Source organism: Drosophila gunungcola (genome assembly GCF_025200985.1).
Source record: "Drosophila gunungcola strain Sukarami chromosome 2R unlocalized genomic scaffold, Dgunungcola_SK_2 000004F, whole genome shotgun sequence".
Taxonomy (NCBI): domain Eukaryota; kingdom Metazoa; phylum Arthropoda; class Insecta; order Diptera; family Drosophilidae; genus Drosophila; species Drosophila gunungcola.
The window spans coordinates 422,589-443,081 of record NW_026453167.1 but is presented as its reverse complement, the minus strand read 5'-3'; the positions used below and the strand labels follow the sequence as shown (position 1 = coordinate 443,081).

The 20,493-nt window shown below is 37.6% G+C and overlaps 1 protein-coding gene across 5 annotated transcripts in view; it reads left to right on the top strand.

Annotated features, from left to right (window-relative positions):
* The window catches only part of LOC128253650 (potassium voltage-gated channel subfamily H member 8), a 65,511-nt gene extending 46,181 nt beyond the window's left edge, over positions 1-19,330 (top strand). For 3 of the 5 annotated variants that reach the window (XM_052982241.1, XM_052982240.1, XM_052982238.1), the window contains 8 exons: positions 2,603-2,804; positions 4,175-4,366; positions 5,079-5,197; positions 5,667-5,747; positions 10,168-10,263; positions 12,951-13,104; positions 13,925-14,049; positions 16,461-19,330. In XM_052982241.1, the coding sequence (XP_052838201.1) occupies positions 2,603-2,804; positions 4,175-4,366; positions 5,079-5,197; positions 5,667-5,747; positions 10,168-10,263; positions 12,951-13,104; positions 13,925-14,049; positions 16,461-18,215 (2,724 nt within the window). In that variant the 3' untranslated portion in view covers positions 18,216-19,330. The remainder of the gene's footprint in view (positions 1-2,602; positions 2,805-4,174; positions 4,367-5,078; positions 5,198-5,666; positions 5,748-10,167; positions 10,264-12,950; positions 13,105-13,924; positions 14,050-16,460) is intronic. The other 2 variants (XM_052982242.1, XM_052982239.1) reach the window with 1 other exon arrangement.
* Positions 19,331-20,493: the final 1,163 nt, after the last annotated feature.

The window sequence follows — 20,493 nt, the reverse complement described above, 5'->3', positions numbered from 1 at the left end:
TTATTTTAATGTTTAGTATACAGTGAAAGAAATAGTCAACTATATTGAAAACGAAAATATCCTCATTTTGAGAATTCAAATTCTCAATTTGTAAACTGAAATCATAGCATTTTAATTACCACCTAACATTAAAATTCTATTTTATTTTAATAATTTTGTTTGTATGCTGACCATACATTTTTCTATATATTTGCAACAGTTCAAGTTTAAATAAAAGTTTGGTTTTGAAACCTTTTTGTTCGTTAGTTTTAGCAAGAAGTTAAAATGTACACCCCCCATGAAAATTTTATAAAACAAACAATTTTTACCATGTCTAGATCTTCTGTTTTTATATTTTTTTTAATTATAATAACAACTATTAAATATATAAACATTTAATAAACTTTTTGCTTCGAGTTGCTTGCAAAAGAATTTGGCTATGGCTGCTGGTGATTTAATGTACAGACTTTTCCTTGTGGGATTATCATTTAAGCTTAATTTTGTTCAAACTCATGTTTCAATGATTTTCTCTTAACGCTCCGTCATCGTGCTGCGGTTTTTCTTGGCTGTTTCTTTGCCAGCTTCCGCTGGATACACTGATCAAATAAAAAGCGCTTTTGGCCCCCACTTTCTGTGACTTCCGCTGAAGGAAATTTAGCCACGTTTTAATGGCGGGCAGAAAAAAGTTCGCTTTTGGTTTTCTTTTTTTGGCCAAATCACAGGCGTGCTAAGCTGCTGACACAAAAAGTTTCGATAAAACTTTAATGTTCTCTAATTGTAGAAATTTGTGACACTCTCCAAAGCAACGCAAAAGTTGGTCAGAAGTCATTTATGAATGTATTTGGGGCTTAAACTTTTACATTTTTATACACTTTGATATTTTTTTGCTTGCTCGCTTTGCAAACAATTTTAGCTAATGCACTTGAAACTTTTGCATATTTAGTTTATTTCAAAGTTTTAATTATCTTTGAGACCCCAAAAAGGCAGTCAGTCATTGGGAAAAAATCGAGGGAGTTGGATGAGGAAGTTTCCTTTTCGGCGTCAAGCTGTTGCTGGTGCTGCTGTGCAAAGGATGTTGCTGCTGTGCACGATGATGTTGTTGCCGTGCCGATGTTGTTGCTTTCGCTGTTCAAACAAAGTGAAAAGTAAACAAAGGGAGCGTGAGGCAGCGGAAAAACTTTAGCAAAGAAAGAGACAGTGTTTAGGAGGTGAGAAGGGGTCGGAAAGGGGGCGTAGACGGAAAACCATAGGAGTGGAAAGCTGAGAATGAAAGTGAAAGCGCAGCACAAATTGCAATGTGAATTACAATTCGCCTTGATGTTGTTTTTAGCATTGTCTCCCACGCAGGTAGAAATCCGTTTAAACAGTGCGTTTCTTGAAAGTCATTTTTGCAATAACAAATTCATTAGGGAAAAAATGTAACTAAGCGAGTGGACATAATCAAATAAATTAATATTGTAATAAACTTATAACTTGAAATATTAAAGCTTGTTTAATACAGTTGGCTAGCCAAATATTACAATGCTAATTTAAAAAAGTTAACCAAATATTTTTAAATAAGTTATGTATTAAATAAAATTAAAATAAAAAATATTAAAAAGGGTGTAGTAAATAAGAAAACTAAGCATCGTTGCTTAGCAAAAAATATGTTTGGTTAAATGTTTCAATTGTTTGTTTAGATAGACAAATTTTATAGAATTTTTCAGTATATCTCAGTTTTCTTAGCTATAACAAAAAATTTGTATAAATTTTTCTATATGTGTAAGTTTTATTACCTTAGTCTCATATCTTTGAAACGAACTGTTTGTGTGCAACAGTGCGTATAGACTGCAAATGAAAACGCTTTACCTAAATGCCTACGCTAAATTGTTTGTGGGTTTTCGCTCATATCATTTTGCAACACTTTGTTACCCTTTTAACAATTTTGTCATACAGCTGCAGAGCCTACTAAAATTTTCAGACCTTATAAGAAAAAATGGTAGCAAAGTATGATTCATAAATTCGGTTTAAACACGTTTTACTATGCTATTTTTCGAACAGAAAATTACAATTTCCACATTTTCCAACTGGCTCTGTGTACCTTTAGGGTGTTGTTGAGATGGCGCTTCGTCAGCGCCAATCACGAAAGAGAAATAAAATTTCCATCTTAGGTTAAACGACGGCATTAGCCCTCAATTTACTCAAGTTTGAAGCCAGGGTCAGGCCCTCCGATAAGCTTGTTTATGTTTGCATTAGACTTTTAACCCACCTCCCATTTGGCCTACACTTCATCTTTTTATTTTTTGATGACATCCTTTCTTCTGATTTCGTCCCTTTTTTTTGAGCGCGGGCATGCGGGCTCTGGGAAGTTGTCAATTTGGTGATTTTTTATCCCAGGTCAGAAATTGGGATGGCCTGGGAAGTAGGCAACAAAGTCGTACAACTGAATGCCCCGAAAAGTGGGCAACAAAAGCTGGTGGGCGAAAATGGGAAAATGGAGAAGAGCTGGGAGGTAAACCCAAACTAATGGACAGCGCGAAACGCGAAATGGGCGTGGCATTTCGTTACTGTTCGCCTACAATTTAACAGCCTTGTGTCGTTTGCCTACATGTGTAGTATATTTTTTTATGCATTTTTCGCCCAGGAATCGCACATCCATCTTGTGAAATTGACGCGTCTGCTGCGGCTCGCTCGCCTGTTGCAAAAAATTGATCGATACTCACAGCACACGGCCATGATACTGACATTGCTGATGTTCTCCTTCACGCTGGCCGCCCATTGGCTGGCCTGCATCTGGTATGTGATAGCGGTCAAGGAGTACGAGTGGTTCCCCGAGAGCAACATCGGTGAGTATGTAGTAGCTACCTGCGAAGGTCCCGAATAGTTACAGTTACAGCCACAGGTGGGGTTGAAATGGTAGCTCAAATGGGTGTCCTTTGAACACGATGGTAGTCTCTTTGAACATCAGTCAATTGTACAGCTTATTGTTCGATGTAAAAAATCTTTATGTTTTAGTTTGAACCTCCTTCAAATTTAAAAATTTTTTGTTACTTTAATTTAGAATCTTTAAAATAGATTGTCATTCGTGTCAATTTTACAAACATATTGTTTAAATGTTGTCTTATTTTTAATCAGAATTTTCTGATTTATACTCCTTTTTATTTTCTGGACTTGTCCCATTGCTTGTTTTCTTTATTAGTGAATCAATCATGTATTAAGTTCCACTTAACTTTTTTTAATTATTAAACTCTCGGTGAAGATATCTCTGATGAGCTATCATAAGCTGAACAACAGATGATTTGATTGTTTTTATTGTTTTCTACCCAGCTGTGGATGTTTTGTCCATTTAATGTTCATCGAATCGATTTTGATATTGCTTGCGAAATTTGATATACTGAAAAGCTTTAATCTCCTTCGAAAATAGTTACATAATACAGTTTTAAAAATTATTTGAAGTATGCATGTAAAACTTTGCAATCATTTATTTTGATGGTAAAAAAAGCTTATTTATATTTAAGTAACTTTTTAAGTTGTAGAAAATGATGTGCTATTGTTTTGACCACTACTGTGTGCATATGGCTGAATTTTGAGAGTGAGTACCAAAGGTAATTTGGTTAGTTGGTTAGTCAACAGTGAAGGGCAGGGCATCGTCGAACGCCAGCTGAATTTTCCGCCTCCCTCGGTACATAGTCCTGCAAAACTACACCACCTGGACCACCCAAAGCCAAGTAACCAAAACACCACAGCCCAAAACGACCCTAGCCACCCAATACACGTGTGGTTAATGAATATTGTGTTAGTCGAGGTTTAAAGTTTGGTTACGGATTAGGGCACATTGCATCAAATCGAATCAAATCATCAGTTGAGAGTGTATATACTTTACTGTACCATTGCCATGGGGGGAAAAAGTTTTCGTCGTGATATTTTCTGGCACTTAATCAGCGGTGGGTGGAAAAATCTTTCGGGCCTGACAGACACGAAAAGTTTCGTTTGACGTTCCCGTCCGGACAAAGCTGTTTTTGTCGGATTTTGGCACGAGCTCCCAACAACGGACAGACAACTGACTAACTGGAAGTCGGAAAAGTTAGGCCAAGTCATTGTCAATTTGATAAGCCCAATTTGTTTGGCCCGCAAATTGTAATTAAACGCCGTACTAAACAAGTTTTCTTCTCTGTTTCTCTGCTTCTTGTCTTCCCCTCGTATTAAATGCCTCAAGTATTCTTCACAGGTTGGCTGCAGCTTTTGGCGGAAAGGAAAAACGCTTCGGTGGCCATTTTGACTACCGCTGAAACATATTCCACAGCCCTGTACTTCACCTTCACCAGTCTCACTTCCGTGGGATTCGGTAACGTTTCGGCGAACACCACGGCCGAAAAGGTCTTCACCATCATCATGATGCTCATTGGCGGTGAGTACCATAATGTTTGAACTGCAAAATATTGTTATTAAGTTAGGGGATCACAGCTACAATACTTCAATTCCAAAATGCCAAGTATTTGGGACGGACATTCCTTAAATTTTAGGAAAATGGTCAAGAAATGGGCCTCGTTGACCTAAATTTTCTACAGTCTGTGTTGTTAAATTGCGCGGAAATTTAAGGTACATCGTATTTTAACTTTGGGATAGTTGTAGAGGATGGCTTGGGAAGAACATAATATGCTTCTTTAATTTAAAATATTAGACATTGAAGTCAGGTATATTAATAACATTTAATGTTGTGTTAAAATTCTTTGAAGAATTTAATGTTTTGAATAATAGTACTCCTATTATTTGAACTGATTAACTAATTTTAGCTTTTTCCGTTTAGTTTATTTATATTTTGATTTTATTAGAATGAGTTTCTTTATAAATCATACCCAATGAGTCATAATTTTTATAAAAAATATATAAATGAAACCAGAATCGCCAGCCAATTCAAATCAGCTCCCCATCAATTCAATAATTGCATGTGAAATGCATACCATGAATAGAAACTACGGCTTAAATTACGTGTCCTAATTTATCAATAGGAAAAAGGAAGGCCTAAAAATTTGCAGCACGCTCTGCGTTCATAGCAGTTATTACTTTATGGGCAGCCAAGTCGAGATTTAATGATATATCGTATCCATTTCATCACCCAGCTCTGATGCACGCCGTGGTCTTCGGTAACGTGACTGCCATCATCCAAAGGATGTACTCGCGACGCTCGCTGTACGAAAGCAAATGGCGCGATTTAAAGGACTTTGTGGCCCTGCACAATGTGAGTATGATTTCGATTGAGATTGGCAGCGCCCGCGACCCATCAGGAAAGGACCCTAGAAAAATGGGCCCCACTCGATGGATTTTATTAGAATGCAGGGCACAGTTTCCATATGCCACGCCACGTTGGGCAGGAAATGGAAAATGGAACGGAAATGGTGGCTCAAGGCCATGAATTGCTGATTCCAGCATGTTCCAGGGTCATCGGCAACCTGTTGATGGTGCAAACTTGGGGCACGCCGCTCCATTAGGCAGCGCACGCGGCGTATACGCAATGAGCTGCACCCACCTCATATACGCAATGCGCCGCGCAATTAAGCGCATTTGTGCGGCTCTCAACCGCGAAATGCATGCAAATGAAGTGAAAGTAGCGCGCACATCGCAGCTCATTAAACGCTAAGATGGCAAAACGGGGCGAAAAAACTGGAGCGTAGCGAATGCAATTATAATTTATGATCTCTTCATTACAGATGCCCAAGGAGCTAAAGCAGCGCATCGAGGACTACTTCCAGACCTCCTGGTCACTCAGCCATGGCATTGACATATACGAGGTAAGTCTTTTTGCCCCCGGGGCACGTCCATCTCCTTTCAATTGCCTGTGTGTCTCATAAATCATGTATGCCATACACTGGGGAAAAGCATTCAATCTATATTCAATAGCATTGTTCATTTTAAATGAAACCGTTTTCTTTAAGTGTGAAATTATTATTTTGGCTGCTTAGAAATTTATAACAGACTTTTCTTCAAAATTTGGACATATTCAGTCAAAATATCGATCTATAATATACGATCTTCATTAAAGAAAAATTTTATGGCTAATACCTAATATAAAGCTAATATCGGCTGACTGGCTTTGTCAAGAGTTTATTATTTGTTGATCCCCTTAAATAAAATGGAAAACATTGCTTAAATTTTACTTTACGTTTGTCGAAATAATTTGTTTTGTATTAAAGCCACGTTATTTTAATTTAAATAGTTAAATTTGGAAAAATTGGTTTAAGATTCATGAAAGTTTCAAGAAACTAAATTTCTCAAGTAAACTTTTTATTTCAATGTATATTCTTGGCCACCACCTAAAAATGATTGGCAAAGTTGTCGACGCAGCAGTCAATTGGTGGATTTGAGTTGACTGACTTTACTCAAACTTCAGAAACTTCAGAACCAGAATCGAAATCAGATTCGGCAGTGCCAGCGGCTTTTCCTCTTGGATGAACGTCTGAGTCCTTAATTAAGCAAATGTCCGTGGGGTTAACATACAGAACTCAGTATGGACATGTGACTTATTGATTGGCTGCGGGTTAAATGCCAAATGTATGGCCCACCTTTGATTGGTCATCCATGTGCAGGTGTTTTAAACCGCACTTCTGGCACTCGTGCAAAAGCTAAAATTAAATATCGAAATTATACACATACGTGTGAGCTGGATGTTGGGCTGCCGGCTTTTCCTGTGGCTTTTCATTGTTTTTCCTTGTGTGTGTGGACCTCGGGCTGCATTTACATTTTAATTAAATTTTTTACAATTACATTAACTCGAGCGGAAGTACCTTATCTTGTGGGTCAAGTTCTGTCATGTGCATTAAGTTCCCTGTTTTGCCTGCTCTTTCTTGCCAATTTAGTTCTGAGATGTCTTTTAGCAGTTTGATCGCATACAGCTGCTATTGTTTTTGTTTTTTGTTTCTTGTTTATTTTTATCGGCTTTGAAACTGTAGCACAATAACTCCGAACTTGAGGAGGGGAAACTTTTCTGCAGCTGCATGGAAATAGCCCATTGTTGGTCGAGAGAAATCAATCATTGGGGATGATGCTATGCAGTTTTGAACTTTAGCTCGTTGAAACTTTGCTCTGGCGGTGTCCAGGTGGCCGAGGGAAACTTTGTTTTCTGAACTTAATGCACAATAAAATGCAGGAAAAGTGCAGTGCAGGAGAAAGAGCAGCGATTCTACTCGCTAATTGCTATTAGCAGAGACTGTGTAAAACAACTTTGCACTCCGCGCCCTCTTTTAATATTGTTAATTAAAACCTCTTCAAACAAACCCATTTTTTTCTTCGTGTCCAGGATGTTTGTGGATTGGCTTTCACTTTGTGGACTATTATTAAATGGAATGCTGTTATAGTTGCTTGTTTGAGACAAGACCTTTAATAAAGCTAAGGAAGCCAAAATATACACAATGTATTTGTTGTTAACCAAAAAACGTAATTTAATTGAATGTTTTATAATTTGTACTCTTGCAACAAAAAGCATTTTAGCTTAGTTAGCTACGACTTCCCTTCTTCTTAAACTTCACTTATTCATTTCAAACTAATTAGCTCGTTTTTTCTCCTTTGAAGAGAGGTTCTTCATGTCAGTACTTAAAGCCAACTTGTTTATTCGCGATATGTCGGCTAAAATGTTAAGCACGCGTCTCAGAATTTGAGTTCCAATTAAACAACGGTTTTCAGTTCGATGCCAGGAATTTTGCCAACGCTCAAATGGAATGTAATTTAATTACAGACCAAACATGAAATATAGACTGGCACCTGCACACACACACGACCTGTCGATGCCACACAAATTATAGCACCGAAATTGGGAGGCGAAATGGGGAGTTGACGACGGGCTGGCACTAAATTAAATTGTTAATTTATTGCGCATGAAAATTAACTGGCAAAACGTTGGGGAGCTCCCCTCTAAAAGCCAAATGACAAAAAAACACCACCCACTTTAACATCGACTTTTGGCCAGTGTGTGCACAATTAAAGTAAAATATTTTACACTTCACTGCAAACAGAGGGGGAAGACAGAGGACAGAGATATAATGGGACATAAATAACAATTCTTTGGAAATTGCCCTTTGGGAAGCCAGGAAAAAGCATACAATTAAAGCAGCAAAACACAAACAAAACCCAGGAAAAACTTTTAACATATTTCCATGTTTTGTTACACTTGGTTAGCCAAAGTTCCCTTTGTTTTTCCCTCAAAAATATTTACAGCTGTATTCATTATAATAGTTATCGAAGAATTTGCAAATGAAATAAGCCATTTTTTTTACCAAGTGAAAAGCCTATTAATTGGTTCGTCTTCGTTAATTAAATAAAAGCTTTGAAATATATTGGTTTAAAATTATAAGCAGGACACGTACTATTATTTTTGACACAGTTGTATATTTGTCAGTCCCATGAAATGGAATTGGAATGGAAATTGCTGACATCTATTTCGGTGCAAAGTATTTACACTTTGCATTGGAATTCGTTGTGAATTTGTAATAAAGGTCTGGCAGGCCTGAAATTGATTTAGTTGCTTTTGGCCTTAAATAATGTGCAAATACAGACACACGAGTTGCCCAACTATTTATACAATTAAGTTGAGTTAACTATAAGCAGATTTGGCCATATCATTTGCGGTCCAGTTGGCAAACCAAATTACGCGATTTTCGTCCATATGAACAATACTCGAGTGTAATCAGCCTTTGAATCCCTCAGAATGTGTATATACATGTGAACAACTACAGAGATGAAAAACAGAACAATGGTGAATGTAAACAAGTGAGATGCAAATTCTTCTTCAATTTCCATGTTAATCCCGAAACACCGACAATTCCCATCCAATACGCTTGAAACGAACCCAGGGAACATAAGTAAAACAAGAAAGAAAGCAAACTTCGGCAAGCCGAAGTTCATATACCCTTGCAGCTATTGCAAGAATTAAACATTTTTGAAAACATTAAAATTATGATTTACTTCGTATATGTTTAAAAACATTGAAGCTATGATGATTTGCAGCTCAATTATTTGATAGTTATTTTATATATTTTTATTATTCTAAGGGAGCTATATGATATAGACGTCCGATTTTGATAAAATTTAAACCATAATTCTGAAATATTTAACCATTGCTATATGTCGAAGAACTAAACAAAAAATTAAAAAACAGAAAAGTTATAATTTTTTTCATTTATTTTTCCGATTGTTCCTATGAGAGCTATATGATATAGTCGTCCGACTTTGATGAAATTTAATCCGTAAATCGGAAATATTTAACCATTACTAAATGTCGAAGAACTAAACAAAAAAATAAAAAACAGAAAAGTTATAATTTTTTTTCATTTATTTTTCCGATTGTTCCTATGGGAGCTATATGCTATAGTCGTCCGATCCGGCTCGTTCCGACTTATATACTACCTGCAATAGAAAGACAACTTTTGGGAAAGTTTCATGCAGATAGCTTTAAAACTGAGAGACTAGTTTGCATATAAACGGACGGACAGACGGACAGACTGACAGACGGACATGGCTAGATCGACTCTACTAGTGATGCTGATCAAGAATATATATACTTTATAGGGTCGGAAACGTCTCCTTCACTGCGTTGCAAACTTCTGACTGAAATTATAATACCCTCTGCAAGGGTATAAAGATATGAAAATGCAGGGTATTAGAGGAAAAGTATAATTATACCTGGCAGGGGGTAACAGAAAATCAAAGGGTCTTTTCTTTTCAAGAGGATTTGTCTTTGCAAGTATTTAAATTTAAGAGTAAGCACATGCATGAGTAAAAACATAAAATAAGAAAAATTAAATTAAAAATAAATGCAAGACAAAAAAATAATAATAATATAATTGAAAACAAAGGATATTTTTATTATTTACTCAAAAAGTATTTCTTCTGAATATAAACAAGAACCAAACCCCAATATTTGATGGGTATCTCCTTGTTTATTTCGCCTCTGCTCTTTTTCCATCTTTTATTACATATCGCAGTTGAAAAACAAACAAGACCAGATAAGCTGGAACATTTCCCTTGTGCCAGAAATAAATAATTCCAAGCATTTCCCTTACAGTTTTCAGGCGATTCAATTTTCACGTGTATACTGTCATTCACTTTCTCTTTTCACTTGTGCGTGTGTATGTCTGTTTGTGTTTTTGTGTGATGCTTATGTTTGCCTCTCCCCCATTTTTGACTCACCATTTTCCCCGGCTTTTCTTCTACTTGCAGACGCTTCGCGAATTTCCCGAGGAGCTGCGTGGCGACGTCTCCATGCATCTACATCGTGAAATATTACAGCTGCCGATATTCGAGGCGGCCTCCCAGGTGAGTTAAAGCCTACACTGGAAGAAAACATTTTTTGAAAAAACTTCAACAACCTTTGTGACTTATCTTTTATTTTTTTTTGGAAGCTAAAGCATATATTTTTTTTATTTTTTTATATACCAAATATGTTTTAAAGTTCCAAGATCTATTTTTATTACGCAGCATTTTAAAAAAAGAAACAAATACCTTTAACAATTAATGAACATAATTTAACTTGTATTGTAACTTGTATGTGTATTATGCAATTTTGGTTTCAAATTATCGTTTACGAGTAAAAACAAGTATATAGGCATACCTGTAACATTTCATGAAGACCTTACCTTTAACATTCCATGTAGAGAACTAAAATCTAAAATCTGAAATCTGAACGTTAGAAAGACTTATTCTTCTGCAGCCATTTTTTCTATGTGCACCTGTACGAATGTTCTTTTCCAGGGGTCGAAGAATATGTCGCTTTGAAAGCGATTTAACTTCAGACAAATGGAACGAAATGACTGCGATGGCAAAATAATCAGCAGAAGGGGAAGGGGTCAAAGGTGGGGTAGGGGCCCAACGGGTGGGCGTCAGGAAAAAGGAGGAGATGAAGGACATGCGAGCAGTCAAAAGTTAACTGCGGGCTCAACTGAAACGTATTCTGGGCTTTGTTCGGTTCGGTCTTTGTCGCATTGAAGCTCAAACGTAGCCAAACAACCGCATACAAATACTGGCACATGGAAATTTTGTTGTACAGACAAGGGGTGTAGAAAATATTCTTAAAAAATTCCTCTGGCTAAAATATTTTTTGTTTTACACCTAATTTTTAAATTATTTAGTTAAATTTCAAATTTCTAATACATCGCCGAATTAAAATAAATTCGTATTTCTTAGACTTATTCAAAACTGATTGTGAGAACTATGAAGTACTTATCATCTTCAAAGCAATGAGAAATCATTCGTAATTTTTTCTGTACAAAAAAATAAAAATAAAAAGTTTTATTAATCATGTCACTCAGTAATTCAGCAGTTACATATATTTAAAGTATTTTATTTATTATTTATCTTTAAAGCAAAGAGCAAAAAATTTTTAATAATTTGCGTGTCAAAAAAAAACAAAAAAAGTCCTTAAAACTTACCTTCTTCTATTAACTACGCATATGTCGACAGGTAAAGTTTCCCAGACGTCTCACTGAGGCTTGTGCTTTGGCTCTGCCCTTTGGGCCAAGTGCCATTCGTTTGACTGAAGCGAAGCATGAAAAAGGTTTTTGGCCAACAGCAAAGTTGTACCCAAAAATCCCCTCGAATGCAAGTGTGTGTGGTCTAGTAGTTTTCGATGGCCAATGTCGATACCCTTGTCAACCGCCAAAAGCTTTAATGGGGGCTCACTCTACGTGTGTGTTGTGGTGTTGGGCGGCCGATGGAAATCACTTTGGGCAAAAGCCGCCTGGCTTAAGCTAGAGATTGGGTAGTAATTGATTTCTCATCTACGGTTCAATTGCTCCCGGGCTGGAAAGTTCTCTGACCCAGTGCAACCACAATCAAATAAAACAAAAACAATTGAAGATGAATTTTAATTGGCTTAAAGGCGCAGTGTCTTTTCTCAGGTTTTGCTTCAGATAAAAATAAATGGTTTAATGGTTTTAAGAAGAAAATAATTCTAAGCGAAATATTTTCAATAAAACTGTTCCCATAACAACAAGAAAAGGAATCCTTTTCAGGTCAAAGCCTCAAATACCAATCGTTTCTATGGCAGACGTTTAAATTTTTCTAAAAATTGAAAAAGGAATTTCAATCAAATTCTGACAACGCATGTACAACATATTACATTCCTCGGTTTTCCCTTTTAATGGACGAAATGATTCAAATTAAGCTCATTTGTTTTAAGGGTTTGCATGTTGAAAATGGTTAATGATTTCACAAATAAAATATATTTATCCTCGTTAGCGTAACTATGATATACAAATACAATAGAAATGAATGGGAATTTATTTTTATAAAAGAGAGAAATTAATTAATAGCTAGACAATTATAGGCAAATTAATAGCTATGCCTATAAAAAAAATCTTGTAATGAACCAGAACTAATATATAATTGCTATAGCTATTTAATTTTTCCCAAACATTTTGTTTACCCTTTATTGCAGTGATAGCTATAGAGCGTGATAATGCGATTGTGGTTCAGTTTGTTGGGGGCATAAGCAGAAACTGCCACCTAATGAAATGCAGCTCTAGCTAAGTTGAAAAACAAACAAAACGGAGCGAATTGAACGACCGAATGACCAGACAAAACTCAGAAAAAAAGAAAAACTGAAGGCGAATGACAAAGGCGGACTGCAAACATTAATAAAGCTTATTCAGAAAGGCAAAGTAACGCAAACAAAAACCACTCAACAGTTATAAGCGCGCTTTAAGCCACTTTTCGTGGGCAAGTGCGTGGGTGGTTGGCCCCCTTTTGCCCCCCAAAAAGGGGTGGTGAAAATGGGGTGGTGGTGCGGTGGGGCTGTGTGGCGGTCTTGAACCGCAGAACACATTCCGGGGCAAGGACACACAGAAACACAGCTGTTGCCGTTTGTTTCATTGCGCAAATAAAACGCGACCGACGAGCTAAATACTAAATGCCTCTGACCGAGGAGAACAATTCCTGACTAAACCAGATTCGCAATCGCAATCGCATTTACTTGAACCCCGATTTGTTTCATGTTTATGTTGCAGGGCTGCCTGAAACTTTTGTCCCTGCACATAAAGACGAACTTCTGTGCGCCCGGGGAGTATCTGATCCACAAAGGCGACGCCCTCAACTATATCTACTATCTGTGCAACGGATCCATGGAGGTGATCAAGGACGACATGGTGGTGGCAATTTTGGGTGAGTCTGCTCTGCACTATGTTTAAAAAATAACAGACTGAAGAAGACTTAAATATTGTCTTAAGATATTAAACTAAATAGTATTATATATTATTCAATTACTTGAATAAATTATATTTGAGTCGTCATTTTATGTCATTAAATTATATTTTTTCTGGGACTTTTGATATAAAATATTTTATATATTATTCAATAACTTGAATTAATTCCTTTTGAGTCGTCATGTTATGTCATTAAATTATATTTTATCTGGGACTTTTGATTTTTAATTACCACCCTTTATTATTTTCTTTAATACGCCTAAATCACTTCAAGAGTCACTCAAAATTCTTATGCTAAAACAAGTGTTTTCGACAACTAAATAATATGTACTTAGAACCAATATTAAGGGTATTTTGTTTCGTTTTTTATTAAAGATTGTACAAATATTTCAATGCTGACTTAAATCTATTTTTGTCATGTTATAGATATTGTGTACAAGTTTTAAAACATTTTTTTCTCTGCTTAACTGTAAATTGCTTTTGATTTTCATTTATCGATTGTCAAATTTTCATTTTGTTTATGCTTCGACTAGAGGCGTCTATTGAACCCATTTCAGTTCATTCGCTTTTGAGCCAGCCGAGTGCCTGAATTCCATTTGCACTTTGGCCAAGACAGTGAGGCAGTCATCTGCTTGTTTATTCATTCATGGCATGCAGTGTCGTCACTTCTACAACTTGGCCCAGACAAATGCCAGGCTCTATTTTTATGCTCATTGATTCTGAGTAGTGCTGACCTTTTCCCGCCTCTGTGTCTTTTGTTTAACCCATGTTTCCCGCAGGTAAGGGCGACCTCGTGGGCTCCGACATCAACGTGCACCTGGTGGCTACCAGCAATGGCCAGATGACCGCCACCACCAACAGTGCTGGTCAGGATGTTGTCGTCCGCAGCAGCAGCGACATTAAGGTAAGGGCGAGCCCCGTACCCCCACTGAAATCCTTTCCCCCTTTCAAAAAAAAAAAGAAAAGAAGAGTGGGATGTGCAGTAATTAAATAGAATTTATTTTACATCAGCCTCTGGTCGGCTGCTCAAGGGTGAACGTGAATGAAATGCACTCGGATGATAGTGGACAGCAGGCTGGGGGAGCTCTAAATCGACTATGGGGTTTTAATTTTCAATGGGCAATATTGCTAAATATCTTCTTTGAGAAGTCTGCCTTTCAGAAGCTTTATTTAATTCTTAGTATGCACTTTGGTAATTTAAACGTAAATTTAAAGTTTGATTAAAGCAAGAACTTATGTAAATAGATGAGTCATTTTTAAAGGAACGGGTTCAAACAAACATTTAAATTAAAATGATTCTTTTAGCAGATTCAAAATAAGGTATACATATCTTTTTTTTATTTGCATAAAAGTTCAATTATAAAATGATCCAATTATTAAAGAAATAAGTTTTACTTTAATAAATACGAATATGAATCCTTTATAATTTGTATGAAAGTTCAGTAACAAATTTAAATACAAATCTTTTTTAAAAAGACAAGAACACATTTTTAAAATGTATTTCATTTAAATATTTCAATACAAATTACTCCCTTGAAATTAAATTATTATTTACAAATATAAAAGATAAAACATTTAAATTTTTCATTAGGTCTGCTTGTCCTCGGTAATTAAATACTATAAAATTCAGATTTTTCTACATTTATAACCATTTAATTTTGTTCTCAAGAAAAACGTGTAACTGCCCTTCTTGTCTTGTTTTCAACTCAGGGTAAACGCTCGAATAAAACAGCTTAATTGACGCTTTAGCCGGCGAATGGCAAGGACATGTGAAGCCCTACGCTCTTCGTTAGTTCCCGGCACCTTAATTATATTTTTATCATAGTCTGGAGCTCTTTAAGGCTTAAGCAAGTTGCAATTTCAGGCTGATTGTCGTAAATTTTATCTGGTTTCTGGCAGGAGTAGCGGTTTACAGGGAGAAGGATCTAGAGGTTTCAAGATGAGTGCACAGCGGCTTGAATTTCGCCTGGCATACCGGGCTTTCTGTTTTGTTTTTCTTTTCTTTTGCATTTCAGCAGAAAGTCAATGGGGCTTGAGAGTCTGAGTGGGGTTTTTGGTATCCTGCTAACCGAGTCTACGATTACTCGTTTACTCTTACTAATTATGGCAATAATCTCGGGGCGACTCAGGTTCCAAAGCTTCACGCCTAATTAATTGCCATAAACTCTTGTCTGGCAATCGCAGGTTCGTGTGGGCGGCAATAATTAAGCGAGGAATTTCCAATTTTATTGTCGCTTAATTAGTTGAGGAATGTACTTAATTTATGCATAGTTTTTCACCGAGAAAATCTTGTTTTTGTTTCTCCTTTGTGCTTCGCCTTTGTTGATGTTTGTCGGTCTGTGTTTGCCCTTACCTTTAGCTTTTATCTCGTGTTTATTTGCATGTCTGCCTTGGCGGAATAAAGTGCAGACATTGCGAGCTGCTGCCGCCTCGTGTTTGCCTCCTTTTCCTTCTTGTAGCGCCACTTTGGCAAACAACACGGCGAACGGGTCGTATGAGTGATACTTAAAGCTACCCTCTCTCCGCAAGTTTGTGTGCGTGTGTTTGCCGTTTGTGGCTGTGGGTGTGAGGGAGTGTGTAAACGCCAAGATGGCGCACTCGAGTATGTAAAGAAGACGCCAAGGGCGTCAACATTACCAAGTGTGGTGGCCTAAATTGCGAGAAATCGAATTGGGCGTACTCTATGTACAAAGAGTGAATGTTTTAATTTGAATGATTTCATTTGGAAAGGACTAAAAGTTATTAATGACAAACAAAATCTTAAAGTATGCAATCAAATATATTAAGCCAGAAAGTATGATGAATGTTTCAAATAACCTTTTTAGTAGATTACAAGACCCTTGCGATTTCTGGGGCTCCTGCGAATAATACTGGTTAAGCCTAAATTTAAATTTGATAAGGACATACTTTTTATCAGAGAAGTAACAACAAATAGTTGTTGTAAAAACATAAATTAGTACTAAAATACTTTTCTTTTCAGTACTGTGCTTTTATTGAATATATATATTTAAATAGTATTCTTAGGTAAGTAACTAAATATACTTAAAGATAAATAGTTTACTTTACTTTACTTTATCTGGAAACTAGAGACATTAAAGAAGGTAATAAAGCAGTAGTTAGGTGAGCACATCTTGTCCCAATAAACCCATTTACCTTTGTCTACCCTCGCAACGCTTACATGCTGTTTAAGCTTTTCCATGTTGTTTATGTCCCGCCCCCATAATCGTTTAACGCCAAGACGACCTTTGACTCACTTGCCACGTCTTTTCATTTTTCTCACATGTTTTTCCATACTTGCACTCAACATTTTTGCAGGCGCTCACCTACTGCGATCTGAAGTGCATCCACATGGGCGGTCTGGTGGAGGTGCTGCGTCTGTATCCGGAGTACCAGCAGCAATTTGCCAACGATATTCAGCACGATCTCACCTGCAATTTGAGGGAGGGGTACGAGAACCAGGACTCCGATATTGGACCATCGTTTCCGTTGCCCAGCATCAGTGAGGATGATGAGAATCGCGAGGAAGCCGAGGAAAATGGCAAGGCGGAGAAGGAAAACGGTGGAGGACCACCAAGTGGGGCTTCCCCGCTGCACAATTTGAGTAATTCCCCTCTGCATGCGGCACGTTCTCCACTCTTGGGCATGGGAAGTCCCAGGAACCAGAGGTTGCACCAGCGTGGCCGGTCCCTGATCACTTTGAGGGAAACAAATAAGAGGAATAGGACGTTAAATGCAGCCTGCAGCCTGGATCGTGGCTCATTCGAGGAGGCGGAACCCCTGGATGAAGAGCAGCAGTCCACTGGCAAGAGGCCCTCGCTGGAGCGATTGGACTCCCAGGTGTCCACCTTGCACCAGGATGTGGCCCAACTCAGTGCCGAGGTGCGCAATGCCATCAGTGCCCTGCAGGAGATGACCTTCACCTCCAATGCCATGACCTCGCACAGCTCACTGAAGTTTCCACCTGCCAGATCTATACCCAATATCAGTGGAGTGGCGGCCACAAGATCTGGCGATGCAGTGGACCATGGTCTAATGGGTGGAGTTTTGGGAGCCGCCGAAATGGCTGCCATGCAGCGCTGTTCCTCACATCCCCCTGAGGTTTGGGGCAGGGATGTTCAGCTGCCCACCAGTAACAAGGCACCTTCTCCCGTGGAGCCGCTCAAAAAGTCTACAGCCAGTAGAAGCTCACAAACAGACTTCTATCGCATTGACTTTCCCACCTTCGAACGCTTTGTCTTGGCCAATCCCCGCCTGGTTCTGGGTCTCCTGGGCATAGAACCTGCCATCAAAAACGAAATGGATCTGCTGCAGCAGAAGCAAACCCTGCAAATATCACCTTTGAATACCATTGATGAGTGTGTTTCCCCTGGGGAGGCCAACTTGGCCAGTTCTAAAGAGAGATTGATTACTTCGCCGGCAGTTTATCCGCCTTTGGATGATGAGAACTCCAATGACTTTCGCTGGACCATGAAGCACTCGGCCAGCCACCACAGTTGTTGCAAGAGCACGGATGCTCTGCTGAGTCCAGAGGAGCAGCCTCAGGTACCTTTGGAGGTTATTCCTTCCCCACCGCCTGTCCAGGAAACGAGATCATCAAAGAGAAGCTTGAGGAAGAGCACGAGTGGTGGTAGTAACTCCAGCCTGTCCAGCAGCAGTTCCAGCTCGAACAGTTGCCTGGTGTCGCAGAGCACTGGCAACCTGACCACCACCAATGCCTCGGTGCACTGCAGCCAGAGCACGCAGAGTGTGGCCAGAAGGGCCTCCTGGAAGCTGCAGCACTCGAGAAGCGGGGAGTATCGCCGACTATCCGAGGCCACCGCCGAGTACTCACCTCCTGCCAAAACGCCACTTCCTGTCTCTGGAGTAAGTTACGGCGGGGATGAGGAGGAAAGTGTGGAGCTGCTAGGACCACGAAGGAACTCCAGACCCATCCTCTTAGGAGTAAACCAAAACCAGGGTCAAGGACAAACCATGAACTTTCGCTTTTCGGCGGGGGATGCCGACAAACTGGAAAAGGGTCTGCGTGGACTGCCCTCCACTCGCTCACTTCGAGATCCCAATAGCAAATAGGTGAACAAAGGAAGTGCAGTGCATGATTTATGTCCCAATTAATACTGAAACACAAAGACGCTTGTACATTTAATGTCTCTAAGATACACACACGAGTTGGGTTTTGTTTCCCCTCTCGATTTATCATTAACACCCACACATATTGGCAAAGCATATCAGAGAAGCCCAATAAATTATTTTTAATAATGAGATGTATATTTTCCTAACAAAATCAGCTAAAAATATACCCACTCAGAAGAATACATGAAAACATATGTCAGCGGAAGTACAAAGCTTAGAGACCTCCGATTAAAAGTATATCTTGCCTAGCAACAGAGCATCAGAAAATCATTGACACTTACAAAAATGGTGAAACGCTAGTTAAGTTGAATCAGCCTGAAATATAACGTTGTGGCATAAGAAATGGTCTCTAGTTCTGTAAAGACAGAACCTATTTTAGGTATTTATAAGTAAATATCTTGAGCCTATTGTCACAGAACAAAGAACTTGAACTTTAGTTAAAGTCTGGAATTTAAACATAGGGGATTCAACAGATTTGTAGACATTTAAGCTGTACATTCATTCTAGTCACTGAAACGTGAGTTAATTTAGATTATTACCTAAGATAATCGACAATCGTGTGCTACTTACATGTGTCGAATGGACGGAGTTCCACTTCAAAAGTGAGCTCTTGGGCATTTGCCTAAAAAGTAATTTGTGATTCCAAGCGATTTTCCGTCTTGATTCCGTGTTGGTTAGTTGGCTAGTTAAATAATCAACTGTAAGCTGTAAACTGTGTAAATTTCCAACATCCCGCATATATCCTCAGTGTATATAGTATTATATATGTATATGGTATGTGTATATCTGCTCCCCAAAAACTATAAAGACTTGAGCTTCATTCTATCTTTGATGTAAGCATCCTATGATAATAAGTGTATAAGTTTTATATGTGTTTAGATGGATACATATTTTAGCCATAATGTAAGCGAAATTATTCAATTGAGAACCTAATAAACGTTTTTAAATGTTTTAAATTAATGTTATCGAGACTATATACCTGAATGTATTTCATGTGTAGTAATACATTTAAAGCATAAAAGGATATTCGACATTTCAATAAACAAAAAAATATATGTGACAAATTTAAAGGATAGTGGTGTTTTAGTGGTGAATTTGTATCTGTGTGTTTTCTTCAATTTGGCAGCTTTGATTTCCCGACTTTTCCCGTTGGCTGAGTGATTTTTGGCTTCTTTGACATGACTGGCACAGCTTTAATGTCCTTAATTCAATTGGTCGTTGGGTATCGCTTCGCAACCATAGTCCGGTATCCTGATTGCCAACTATATTGTGTGTCAAGCTGGCATGTCAATTGGGGTATTAAGGCCCCTCGTTTTGGGGTTCTCTATGCATAAGACCTTATGCTTTTTCTGACTGAGATAAGCGCATTAAATGCTGAATGGGGTTAGTACTTAAATTATGATTTACAAAGGGGTTCATCAAGCAAAACTGGTAAGTTTAACAAGGGCTTCAAATATGTGTATTTATAAATTGGATTTACCCAATACAATATTTATTAAGATAAATAATATAGTTTTTGAATTTTTTGCTAAAATTTTTTGTCAGTGTAGTTGTATGTCCTTGCTACATCTACATGACAAGTGGTTTCTACATGGCCTAATGTCAATTTTGGACAGGAACCAAAAGCAACTTAAAAAAATGTCAAATTTTAGTCAAAATAGGGCGTAAAATACAGCTTTGTATGAAGCTTTTTAAAAGGTTTATTAACCTTTTTCCTATTTTTTATGTTTTATGAACAAGAATTTTGTAGTTTTTTTTTTGAACTATTTATGTACAAACTTTTTAAAAGTTTGAAGCCTTAAAGTTTTGTTTACCTTATATTTAATATCATAGTTTAAATGAAATCTATAAGTCCTTAAACGTCCTTTTTGTGAAAGCTTTAAAACTTTTTTTCAAATTTTCTTTTTAATTTTCTACGAACAAGTTTTTTTTTACAAATCTACCAAATTTTATAATTTGACAAAGTTTTTATTTTAAGCTATTTTATGTTTAACCTATTATTTGGTAGAAAGCTTTTAAATTTTCTTTACTTAATGTTGAATGACATTATTTACCATAAACGTCCTTTCTATAAAAAGCTTATAAGCTTTCCTTAAAATAACTTATACCAAAAGCTTTGCCACTTAAAACTTATGTCGAAACCATGTGGCACCCATTTGAGAGCTTAGAATACTCAACATTTTATTCCAAACAAACCTTAAGTGCTGGCACCCGATAT